This window comes from Periophthalmus magnuspinnatus, chromosome 13 (genome assembly GCF_009829125.3).
Source record: "Periophthalmus magnuspinnatus isolate fPerMag1 chromosome 13, fPerMag1.2.pri, whole genome shotgun sequence".
NCBI classification, from domain to species: Eukaryota; Metazoa; Chordata; class Actinopteri; order Gobiiformes; family Gobiidae; genus Periophthalmus; species Periophthalmus magnuspinnatus.
Genome location: NC_047138.1, coordinates 5,809,740 through 5,823,600, shown reverse-complemented (window position 1 = coordinate 5,823,600; position 13,861 = coordinate 5,809,740). Strand labels below are relative to the sequence as shown.

General features: G+C 39.5%; 1 protein-coding gene across 1 annotated transcript in view; it reads right to left on the bottom strand.

Annotated features, from left to right (window-relative positions):
• The window catches only part of LOC129456749 (uncharacterized), a 37,752-nt gene that overhangs the window by 6,581 nt on the left and 17,310 nt on the right, over positions 1 to 13,861 (bottom strand). Inside the window, exons 4-5 of the mRNA XM_055226181.1 lie at positions 10,044 to 10,131; positions 2,374 to 2,475 (exon numbers count right to left, since the gene is read on the bottom strand). Coding sequence (XP_055082156.1) covers positions 2,374 to 2,475; positions 10,044 to 10,131 — 190 coding nt within the window. The remainder of the gene's footprint in view (positions 1 to 2,373; positions 2,476 to 10,043; positions 10,132 to 13,861) is intronic.

Genomic DNA, 13,861 nt, shown 5'->3' with positions numbered 1-13,861 from the left:
TAGATTTAACACGGACCAACACAAATTGATCATTTTATTAAAGATATATCCAATTTGGCACGATTTTAAAGCAAAGTTAAGACATTCGCTTTTCCGTTTATGAGGCTCATAACTGGTACAGACAGAACAATGCTGTGATCGTTTTGGTTGTATTAGAGCATGTTATAATATCTGTCACGATTTTGGGTTGTTTCTTCACTTTTCTTGGGGCATTAATGGGATCAAACCTGTAAAGGAAATTAAAATATTGTGTGATTATTTTACCTTTGAGAAATCACGTGGTCTTGTAACTAAAACTCATTTGGTTTGGTCATCAAGACAGTGTTAGAAAACCTTTCATCTAAACCCTTTTGTTCCCTTTTGGTGGCTAATCTTATTAAGATGTGTTTATAATGTAAGTGAAGATAGATGCAATCAGACCATACAGTGGCTTTCAGATCCCTCTCCTTTGAAATGTGTCACACCTTGTATTGTTTTGACTGCACATGTAACATCCTGAGGTGATCCAGCTCATGAAGCCTCCAGGAGCTTGTCTGACCACACCTCAGTAGGAGTGTCACATCTTTACTTTGAAATGTATGTCCTCTGGTTCATCTCAAACTATATAAACCTGGTTATTTCCATCATTCGGGGTCTGACATAAGGGGGAGATGCTGTTGGACCTATTTCTTGCAAGAAATAAACTCTTGTCTATGCTTTAACATTCATCAGAGCCTGCAAAAGGAGTCTTATTTCCACAGCAAAACCATTAATAAAAACTATATATATATTTCATTGAAGTCCTTTGGTTAGATCCAATGACAGAATAGTTTTCATAAAATCAGTAACACACGTGATATGTAAATGAACAGGAATAATGAAACGATAATATGAAATGATGAACACGTGCAAGACCAACGTAACATGGAAGATAATAAAGTGACCTTTTTGTAATCCTGCTAGAAGTGAGACAAATTCACATAAGAATTTTTAGAGGAATGTTTGATCTAGTTCTGTTTCAGTGGTGGATCAAGTCTGTTACAAGGACCTGCAGATAGAGAAATGATCCTAATCTTACGTCTGATTAGTGTGTATGTTTTTCAGTTGACTTGATGCAAACTACCACATGACCAAGACTAAAAACCTCATGAGGAACACGAAAAGTTTAAGCAACTCCCTGTAATAGAAATCTCTCATTTAACACATACTTCACAGCTGCATTGGGTTCAAAGCTCGTAACAATCAATAACAGTCCACAGACACACATAGAGGAGAGATGGCAGGTAATTGGGCTGAAGACGCTCTTAGAATACAGCCAGCTACACAGTACACAGACCACTCCAGGCACGTGTATATATATCTATATATATATATTTGGAGGAGGAGAGGATGCACCGGACATAAAGAGGTAGGGTAGGGTGCCATTTTATGTACACACACACTGTTAGCATTATAACATTCGAGTTATAATGGAGGATCGTAAGCGGCACAGAGGCGGGTCAATGAAGTACCCAAGCATAAAAGGTCCAACGACTGGGTCAATGGAAGCACAAGGGAGCGTAAGTACAATAATGATTCAAGAACAAGGCTGGGACATTGCGTAAAATACAAGAAGTGTAAAACGAAATGTGTTTTTATATTAGATTTTCACTCATTTCTTAGATTATTGTAATTTGCTTTGGATTTTTTGCTTGAAAATCTATGTTCAAGTTGGGGTGGCTTTATTCATTTACCATTTTTGAGGGTGGTTCGCTCAAAAGAAATGATGTTTAGTTGCACTGCTATGACGTATGTAGATAATGGCCCATAATATTGAAGGTTTGCTATTAACATTGACTTGACTTTGCATACACTTTATCTATGTTGTGATACGCAGGTGTTGTGTTAATGTACAGCTGCAGAAAGCCACCAACAAAATAGAAAACTTTAAGAAAACAACTCGATCTGATAAAAGTTTTGCAGCTGACATGTTTGGATAGCTCACTTCCTGCAGCTACTTCCTAAGGGCAGTTGCATAATGAGCAAGGGTAATTTATAGGAAGTGAACGTTTTTTACACCACAGTGTCCCAACTTGTTCATAATTACGAATGGATAGGATGAGATAAGCAGCTTAAAACACCATTTAGACCGGCCAGCTTGTTAGACGGGCTCCAGACCCATTCTCAACAAGCCCAGACACTCACCAATTAGGGCTCCTTATAGCACTGTTCACAGACAATCACTCAAATATCTCCTAGCAAAACGACACACAACCTCTTTCAACCTCCAACCTTTTTACCAGCAATTATGACTGGCCCAAGGCTGTGAAAGTAGATGACCCCGCTCCTCCTGGATATAAGCTAAGAAACAGGAGCGACCTTTGCCCCCCTGCTCTCCATGGCAGCTCTACTCACCGGCTTATCAGTGAAGGCGGTGGACTCAGAGGGCGCCATGTCGTAATAAGGAGGCTGGAGAGGAAGCTTCTGCATTTCCTCTTCCTTGTCCAGATGAACCACCTATGGGGGAACACCGACAGCTCAGCTCACACTTTTTTTATGAGCTCCGCAGACGCACATAGCAGCCGGAGCGCCCCTGTCTTTACCGCCGTGCACAAGGTTAGCGCTGCAATTAGCCCATCATTCAAAACAAGCACTAATGTCTCCTCCTGCCTAATGTGCCTGAGCCAGAGAGGAATATGCACTGTAATTACACAGGCTGCGTGCACTGGTGATGATTTAAATGGGTTTTATTTAGAACTGTTTATTAGATCAGTCAGTTAGCTTGAAGATGGTGGGGTGTGGAAAATAATGAAGCTAGTAGCAATAAGCGGAAGTACACAGCTTTTTTTTTTTTCTTCTTTCAAATTAATTCAATTCAATTCATCTTTATTCTGGATTCATGGTCCATTTTTAAAAAAACAGATGGGGACAGTGACAATACAAACAGTAACATTTACGGTTTAAAAAGAGCCACACCAGTGTCTCCAGATCTTGGACTGAAGCGAATAGCACTGAATTTTATGTTTGTGAGTGACTTTATTACTTCATTTCCTGACTTATTCAGCCTGTACTTTAAATTCTTAGAACTTTGTAAGTGTTCACTCATGTAGCAACAAACATCTCGGTCGCATTAGTCCAGGGGAATCAAACACATTTTCACTGAGGGCCACATCAGCAAAATCGGCTGCCGTCAAAGGGCCAGATGTAAAATAAATGTAAATACTTTTTAAACTTGTTAATTACATTTTTCTGTATTTATTCAAGGTACAAATATTGCATATGGATTTGCATAGATGTAAAAATATGGCTGTGTAACTGTGTATCTCCTGATAAAATGATATTTTAAGACCATCATACCTTTTAATTTATCCTGTCAAGGGCCAATAAAATGAGGTGGAGGGCCACATTTGGCTTGTGGGCCTTGAGTTGGACACACCCTCCTCAGTCGCAACGTAAAGCGTCATTATTTTGGAGACTGGCATTTTCGTAATGAGTCCAGACGTGGGGAGTGTATAGTGGTGTACAAAATGATTTAAACAACATCAACTTTACATCATCAGAGCATAAACCAAACGTAAGCGTAAGACTATTAGCTTGAGCGTACAACATCCTGCATTGTCTATAAACATCATCATCTGTCATGTCCACAGCGATGATATTTAAATTTAGTTTGTAACCTCCTTTAGACGGGCAAAAGAATATCTCTCATGTTTGTCGTCTTTGGTCCTAGTTGCGTTATACTTAATATCATGCTGCACACAAAAGCTGAACAGTTTATGGTGTTTTTTGTACGAAAGAGCCTTAGAAAGAGTCACTACACGATGCTATGGGATGAGAGTTGTTTGGCCGTGCAATGGTGGTCCACCCTGCTTCACTTTTCCATCCGAAAAAGCTCCTCTAAAGCCGTTAGTGGCCCGTAATACAAATAAAAGAGTTTGTGGGAGCTAAGAACTAGTTAGATAAATGTAAATACCTACTTCTGAAAATCAGCTAGCCCAGCTTTAAAATAAATCCATCCACGTGGCTCATATTTAGTTAAATCTATCTTAACCACTAACTGAGGCAATCACACTGATGAGACGGCTGCCTCTCAACCCAAGCGTCTGCTCTTATATATATGTGTTAGTAGCGAGTATAATTATGTTCTATCTAAGGTCAATGGTACCACAGCGAACCCAAAGGCAGCCATGGCCTCAGTGTGGTACTCCAAAGTGCTAATGTATTGCATAAAACACTTGTATTGTATCTGTAATGGTACAACGAGAGGCTGTGCTCAGTGTGTTCTATATGGTAATGTGTATTTAATTTCATTTCCTTAATCTTTATTTATACATGGAGAGCCCAGTGAAAGTACCAGACTATTTTTTATGAGAATCCTGTTAAAATACAGAAAAGTACAAGCAAAAATAAACAAAACAAGTGCATACGTCTATTTAAAACACTAAAAACAGGAGCAGGTGTGATTAGAAATGTTTATCACCAGGTTATTAAAGTGCTTTAGTGGCAGTAGTGTGTTGAAATATATTCCATTTTTGGGAAACAAAATAACCCAAAGCTTTTTTTTTTTCAGTTCTAGTGCATGCCGTTTCTAGATGTAGACGATCGTGAAAACTTGTATTAAAAGTTCCTGTTTTAAAGTTCAACATGTGAGATATTCAGGCATCAAATATATAAAAACATTTCATACAGTGCTGTTCTCTTCAGACGTACAGCGATGACCAACCTACTTTTTCATGCACCGTGATGGGTTTTAAATTCATCACGTGTTAAGAAAAGAAGGGCTGAGTGAAAGAGTGGATGTAAATGTTTCAAAGTAGAAGATGAAGTCTGCATGTTTATTATATCTCCATAATCTACCGCAGAAAGAAAAGTTGCCTGAACAATTTCTTTTCTGTAATTCAATGGGATACAAGACTTGTTTCTATAATAAAATAACCATTTTGATGTTTGTATTTTAAAGGATAAGTTTTCTTCAAGCCAGAACCCAAGATATTTATAAGTGGGGACTCATTCTTCTTAATAATTATAATAAAAAGCAGTGAGCCCAAAACTGAGCCTTGAGGTACTGCTTGAAGAAAAAAAGATTTAAACCCATCAGCTGCTACTGCCTAATTTAATTTTGGAATCAAATATGTGTCGTATTGTCAAATCTAACATGCTTCAGGTGCTTCAAGAGAATTTTATGAACGTCTGAATCAAAAGTTTTAGTTAAATTAATAAATAGTGGACACTTTTTTGTCATCAAGGGCTGTGAAAGTGTAAATCTTGGTTGCAGTGACACTACTATGCCCTTCTCTGAAACTGGATTGACAAGACTTCAAAATGGAGTATTTATTTACATAACCCTAACCTTAACCCTAACTTGATTTGCAGCTAACTTCTCTAAAACTTTTGCAAAACAAGGTCATGTAGATATTGGCCAAACATGATTAACATTTTTAGTTGTCCCACTTTTATGTGAAGGCAAAACATGAGCCGTTTTCTGTAATTCTGCTGTAACTGCCATTTAAATTGATTATTGCTGATAATTGTTAATTGATAATTGTTCAGACTCAACATACTGGTAGGACCATCATTATAATCCAAAACATCACATACGCAGATAAAATGCCTATTAAAAGCATCACATTTCATTTTAGAATTTACAATAACTGAATCTAATAAAATATCTGTTGGTAATGTATGAATACGAGGTTCTGAGAGGGATCATACTGTCCTCTAGAGCTGGATTTGATCTAGTTGTGTGCAGTTTTCCAGGCAGCATTTCTGTATTGAACCAAGGATTGTTTAAACGTGCCTTTATTTAAATTTCTAGCGCGAGGTTTAGCCGAAGTATAAATTAGTTGTGTGAGATTCCGGCCATTGCAGAGGTGTTTCAAAGTTTCAAATTCTTCAAGTTTCAAAAGCCAGTTAATATTTACCTCGTCCATTATTAGGACCTTGTAATTTTCCAGGTTAGAAAACATCATGACCTTTTTTTATCATCTTTATTTCCATAGCCAACAGACAGACAGATATTCAAAACATTTAGGCTTTGACCAGGAGAATAAAAGGTCCAGAAATGGGGGGGTCGTTAATATATATGGCAACATCACCTCTTTTAGATTGCCTTTCACAGCAAATAGTCTGTAATTTTCAATATTTCCATATCAATTATTTCATTTAACGGCCTGGTTTCATGAAATATAAATATATCTGCGTTTAATGTAATCTAATTTAGACGTGATCCTACATACATTCACATATATAATTCCCAATGCCGTCCTTGTCTTGGAATTTTGCATCATATCTATTCATGTCTACGAGATATTCTATGTGAAATCTGCAGGTTAATAATAATCCGGTGGGCGCTGATTTTGAGTCATGTTGTTTGTTGCTGTTTATTTTAATGCGTCAGGAGTCATTCAGTAGGCCAGACTCCAGCATCACTCAACACTTGTCACTTGTTTTTTGTTTTTTTGTTTTTTCCAGCCCTATTTAAATGAATGTCATTGCGGGCAAATAGATTATTCCTCTTCCAGAATCCACAAAATTATCCACTGAAGAATTGTCTAGAGCACTGCATTAACCCTTAAGACAGATGTGAAGTTTGCAGATCCGACTAAACTTCAGGTCACTGAAACTGGGAGATAGAATTGTACCAAACACATGTTGTTTCCTGATTTAAGCGATTTGAAGTCACTTTCCTCTGACTGTTGTGTTTTTATGTCATTGGAGCCGATGTTCACTGTGACAGTGGATGTGTCCACACGATTGGACAGTGTGTCTGTGAGTGTGGTGTTCATGTGTGGTACCTGAGCTCCAGCGTGGCACTCGGTTTCAGCCCGTGGGATGGTTACAGGGCGTACCATAGACAAACCAATGAGGAATTGCAAGCAAGTGTTATTCAGACTTTTTCAAGTTTTGTATTATTTTTGTGGACGTGACACAATGCAGTGGGTGTCACTGTGATGTCCTGTGAGGATCTAAGAGGGGATGGTACATCCTCGTGACTTGATAGATATGGAAACTTGTTCAGGTAAAGAATGTTGACAGCTCCAGTAGCTGTCTCTGATTAGGACTCGATGATGTGAGCGCTTTCCCTTTTGTTTACTATTTATAACGAGGGACCATTTGTGCGAGGGGGAAGAGAAGTTGGACCCTTTGGTTTAGCTGCACCATGACAACCCCGTGTATCAAACCAAACACAGGTAAAGGTTGGCTGACTGCATCCAACACCAGCAGGAGCGGAGTTTGCACCGAGAATACCTACGGATGAATCTAATTCATTCATCATGGCGATGCACATGGACTTAGATTTTCCGACTGTCATCACTGAGTCAAGGAGCTGCTCATGAGACAGACTTTGGGTTTAAGTCAATAAGAAGATACATTTTTCTGCAGTTCTGTCATCCTTGCTTCCAAAAGTAGACAGCTGTCATAGTGCGTCAAGTCAGCGACCGCTGCCATACTTCATGCTAGGCCCAAATAAAAGCATTCCTCTACAACGTCCACACAAGGCTGGAGCCACAGTCCAGAGGTCCGCCTGCTGCGCAGGGACAGCTGGGAGCAGACACTTGGTGTCGAGTTTGTCCCGAAAGCGTGACACAGAGCGGGATTGTACAATGGCAAAGTGGGGTGTCACTAAGCAGCAGCAGCAAAGCTGATGGAGCCAGTTCTGCCCGTCAACATGTCACTTTTTCAACACAACAGGCACAGGTTTAACAGGAGCACAGGGCTCTTGAGATCTAGGGCACTGTAAACAGAGGGTAGCAGTGCATGGCAATACTCGGAAGTGTGTGAGGTCAGAGGATGTACAATATGTGCAGCCAACTATCTGCTGACATGGATATGAGCTTCATTTAATCATCTGCATTTCATTGCATTTCTTGTGAATATTAAATGAGCATTTTATTATTTAAACTATGATTTATGAATGAATTCCACACATTTGTACTTGGCTGTGGTGCTAGTTTAGTATTGTGTCCTTAGCATTCTCCAGCCCATGGTGGTTCAGGTGATTAATTTTGAAGCTATGAGAAATTCAATTTATGACATGTGTGACATTTTTATAACTTTAAATATAACCTTTAAAGTCCCAGAATGACATGTTATGGCACACATTCTTTTAGGCCGTAGTTGGTTGAATCTTGCTGTTGAAAGCAACAGTATGAAGTGAATATGTTAGATTCCTACTTTAAGAACTGTAGCGCCGCAATAAGAGTGCCTTAATGGAAGGCAAAGTGGGGTGCATAGTGTTCAGTATTGTTTCCTTTTCAGCAAACGGATGTTTTAAAACCCCATTGTGTGCACCTAATTGATGTGTCAGTCATGTCATAAGCAGAAAGCAAATCAGTGAGCCCCTTACTGAGAATATTATACAGCTCTCATGATTCAGAATTTTTAAAAATCTGGTCAGTATACAAAAGATTTTATATTTCTACGTTGGATTGCGAACAACAAATTCTCGATAAAGCCTCAAAAGTCTGACAGGATAGCCTACACATTGTTTTAATGTGAGAAACACATACAATTTATAATGTCCCTGATCTGCAGCCGATGGCGTTATGAGCCCAGAGAGTGGTTTGTTCATTTTATTGTACAATACTGAAATCAAGGACTTCAGAGATTCCAGCTGTATCAAAGCGAATCAGCAACATTTTCATTCATTTGGAGGAGATATGCTAGTACATGTGCAGTAGAGTCTAAAAAGCATCAAAGTCAATGTAAATATTAGTTTGGTTTGAGCTGTTAAATTTGAGTTAACATTCACTATAAGCAATAATCACTCTTTTATTTAGGTATAGGTGTATTGAAACAATCAGATGTGTTTCCGCTTTTTTTTTCACATTTTTGCCATTTTCAAGCCGATCACCCTTTCTAGAGGACATTGTTGGGTCATGCCAGGTTGTTTTCTGAATAATGTTAATGACACTGGGTTAGATTTAAGTCTGTGAAGTAGATCCAGCTAATTGTTCAAAGTATAAGTGATTCTCAGAGTAGAGCATGTCCTGGTCGACAATAATGACTCTTATATACTAAATGAGTGATTGTTTATCTGTGCGTACTCCAGCCCTCTCTCTGTGTGCCCTCACTTACTTTTATATTTCCAAAAGCAGCATTGATGACTCTGCACCTTTTAATACAACTCTATAAAGCAAAACACATTAAATCCACTAAAGCATCCAAAATACATCATTCTCCTAATCGCCTCTGACTCACACCTCAGGTACTTTCTTTAAAAATGCGTCTGTGGAGAAACACCTCTGTTTCTTTCTGTTTCTTTGGAGGAAAAGTGACGCACAATCATTATATTATTAGACAAATAAGACCAATGACTAAAAATACAGGGCATTTGAATATTGGACAGTGCATCTGTCATAAAAGCAAACACAAGATATTAAATATTCCCTCAATGGGATGATGCTGAAATTGTGTGATGCATCGTATTAGTGAAACTGGATGTATTTAGGGACAAAGAAGATACTGTAAATCCATACTTTACACATTGGTTAAGGTGTATTTTTTTTAAGCAGAGTAACCATGCAACATGGGTTAATGCTATTCCCTCATGTACAATAACTGTAGATCCTGCCAAAAAAAGATGCATTTTGAATATTTTAAATATGAATTCCTCGCTCCTTGCTGTTTAGGGATAAGATGTTAAAACAGTGCTGCTAAGCAACAGCCAAGTGTCTAGACATTTCACCAGCAATGAACTGAGTGGAGTTTAGAGTCGGGAGGTAAAAAGGGCAAATAGCTTTTAAAACTATAAGACCATAAGACTTTTGTCATTAAACAAATATAAATGTTTATGTATGTCATTTAAACAGTCTACTGGTGCACACAGCGTACACGGTACAATCTATAGCACTGAGACCAGAGTTAGCCAAAGAGAAGATCTTTTTACCATTGCACAGGACATGTTTGTCCCCTGATTTCATATCTGCTTCAGTTACAGTAATCACAAACATCTCCAGTGTAAATATAATAAAGAGCATTCTGCTGTTTGTAGCACACATCTCTGTATCTGTGGTCGTAATGATGCCTGTAAAACATTTCCAGAATAACTTGGACACAAAGTCACAGGCAAAGAGGCTCCATACCTGTATGTCGTCAGAAGTCAAGTGGCCCTTCATGTCGCTGTTCTTCTTCTTGGGTGGGGCAGGCTTGTGTGCAGGTGGGAGGTCGGTCCTGTTAAGACAGTGAGAAGATAACATGACACTCAGAACAGTATGGCTCTGCGCCTGTCCAGCCTCACTGTCCACAGCCCTCTATAATGAGAAGTCCTGCCTGCACTTGCCTGGTCCACTCTGTTTCCTCTGCTTTTCATAGATCTGGAGGAGTTGGTGGCTCTGTTGCAGCAGCAGCCATTGCCCCCTGCCCTTTGAAAGGCTCTTGTGGAGAGACACTGTGCGTAATGAGAGTTGGGTGTGATTGGACACTGAGGTGGGGGAGAAGGGGTGGAGGGGGGGGCAGGGAGAAGGGGGGGCGGGTGAGTCAGATCCTCTTTAAAACATTGACCAGTGGCCCAACATGAGCTGAGAGGAGACGCTTTTGAATTGGCCACATTTACCACCTAAATCATCACAGTATTGTGTATCAAGGCCTACACACACAAGACTGCTGCTGTATTCATATTTCTACAAGTCAACATTCATCCATTGCTCAGCGTTGACTAGATTCAATATTTAATTGAGTATCGAGAATCCTAATTATGTGTGATAAATAAACCAGTTTGATTTGGGTGTGAAAGGTAATTATTTCTGACACACTAGTCAATGCTACGTAGCTCGGCACTTAGTTGATCCATCCTGGCAGTCAGATGTCATTGCCATCTTCTGACAGGGCATCAGGAGTAATCAAACACAATCAGTGGAGGCATCAGTACTGTCTGTGTACCTACACGTATTATCTGCCGTCCGCTCGAGCCCTCATTCACATCCTTATTGAATAACATGACCTTTCTGCAAGGCCAAGCTCGCAATTTAATATGCAGAAAATTTGTGCATGAGTGCATCTCTTAACTCTTCTTTCACGCTCATTATTTCCACTCCACATCACCTTGTCTCCGCACAGGGCTGCAGTGGCACAGCTGGGGAAAGAGCCTGTGCATGTCTATGTACTCCTCCTACACGGAAAAGAGTCTCAGTACTCAAAGTAGCATCATTTGTACTACTTGAGCAACAGCATAACAATGCAGTCTGCTTTTACCCCTATATACATGCTATTTTATTAGCAGCAGTCAAGGCAGTATCTTGACTGATAAATATTACATTTCACATTAGACATCAACTCAAAGTGGACATTGGTGGATTTTTCTATGTCTGTATTAGTTATATCTGACGTTGATTGGGATTTCAATGGCCATGTTGTAAGAATGTACAGTCAACTTATGCGCATATGAATGAATGAATTTATTTCCAACATGCAAACTATAAAACAGAAGAAATAATGACATCGCAAGACCAGTCACAAATCAAAATGAAAGATAATATGCAAAGGCTTCACTTTAGTTGCATAATGGTATTGCGTAGTACAGTACAGTAATTTTCTAACTGTAGCAGAATTAGAAATGACATATTTGGGCCGATAAGATTCCTCACTCAGAGCATAGAGTTGGCATTTATTTTCTTGAGCAGTTAAGCATGTTCATGTACGCTCTACATTCAGCCGGCTGGGTCTGCATGTTTGAGTCCTATCTGATCCCATAGGAGGAGCTATGATTGCTTTGCACAGAACATCACATCAGGAAAAGAGCATGTTCTGATAATTGTCTGCCTTTCCCATATGTTCAGAGAGTTTATCGTATCTGACCTAACAGAAGAGAAGCCTCATATCTCACTCGACACATACTGCCTTGTGCTTATGGCCCTGCTTCATTCACTGAACTAACTTTATAACAGAGATGAGAAACAAACGTCAAACAGTCGTATATGTTTATGATAACAATAATAATTTAAAATAGCGTTGTTAAGCGTGCCAGATGTGGAGGTGCAGCCTTATGAGTGAAGATTAATCACCAGATGCCGCTGCACTAATACAAAGAGTTCGACTGTTCACGTTTGCTCCTCTGATACTAACATATGGCAAGAAGAACTATGGACATCAGCTTTATTCTTCACTTAATCATGTACTTTTTATTAAATATTCATCAAATCAAACGCTTGACCCTCGATGAGACGGTGCATCTTCTTCTTCGTTGGAGTTATAGGGCAGTAGGTAACCATTTAAGGTATTTATCTACGTTTCATTTAATAGTAAATAGCCACATTTATATAGCGCTCTTTTTTCTTCTGTCTAGGCACTCAAAGCACTCGACATCAAGGAACTACTCACTCATTCACACACATTCACGCAGCAGTACACGCAGACACGGGGATCGAGGAGGGTTAAGTGTCTTGTATTCATCTATCAGAGCGTTTACAGCGGGACCGGGATTCGAACTACAACCTTTGGAGCAGACGATGACTAAAATGGCCAGATTATATCACAGTGAAAGTCATAGAAGTGCAGTCCTTTGTTTAGGGGGTGGAATGTTCTCATTTTGTGTGCGTTTGCCCCTGTGCACCGCCATGTAAAAAAGGGTCCTCAGGTGTTTCTACGACCTGGATGTGTCAGCAAATGTCCTTATACGGTATATTTTAGACATTATATTCTACTATTACCTTATCCCCTGCATTATTATCAACAGAATGTTTCACGCAATTTGTAATAATTTAGCGATTAGCCTTTTTTTATTGAATTTTGTACATATTTTTGCTGTTTTCATGCTTCATTTTGCTGTATTTTAATCTCTCCTTGCTGTGGTCATGCCGTGCCTGACCTCCCCGTGTGCCTCTCCCCGTGTGCTGGTGCAGGGCGGTGTGCAGATCCTTGTGTGTGCAGTAGGGCAGTGTGCAGAGTCTTGTGTGTGGGCGTTGTCCGCAGTCACACATAGACTCTAATGGAAGCTGACAGGCCGCACGAGCCGCTGGGGAGCACAGAGCGCATCAGCTGCACAGCATCCACATCTCCTCCATGTTTTTTTTTTTTTTTCCCTCTCTTTCTTTCTACTTCCACCTAAAGAACCGCGCTCCTTCTCCCCCGCCCTTCTCACTCGGCTGGATACAAAAGGTTGAAGGCGGCTTAAGGGAAGATTTAACAGGGGATAGCACGAGAAAAACACAGCTAATCCTCAAAGTGAGACGTGTAATCTGTGTCCGGAGATTCGGGGCAAAAATGAGCACAAAAAGTATCATTCGTAGATGAAACTGTACATGATTGTCTTTTAAACACAGCCAGTGATGTGGGTATTTTCAGAGTCTTCCCCGTTCAGAAGCAGATGACAAGTGCGACTCAAGATGATCCTTAGCGCTTCCATTGATTTTTTTTGTCGATCTCAATCTTATTTAGCAATTTAAATGCAAATGATATTTTTAATTACCATTTGAGATAAGTGGGTTCAATCTTAAAGTCACAATTACTGTTGTGTTTAGCAATGATCTGGAAAGAGCTATGCCCTCGTTACTGTTCTCATACAAATACCTTGAATGAAACCAAACTTCAACTAATATTTGTTGTTCATTTCTTTTATATAAAAATCCTTTATGGACACAGTGAGGTTTTGGTACATTTGTGTTGATTTTTAAAGACACAGCTGCTTATCGGGGCAATGGTTGTACAATGAGACTGTGATAGACTGTACCACATTAATAACATTCAGTACAGACAAACTAATCAGCATCATTTACATGTGAAAGCAACTATGAACAACACTTATCATTTCAACTGACATCGCAGTGAAAAGTCCATGAACGGAGCAGACAGGACACAGCCATTTTGGTTACAGCTTCAAGATAAAAGCAACAGTAAAACGATAAAACGCCCAGACAGAATCACATACACATCTCTGCACAGTATTTAAGCTTTTCAATGTACGTCC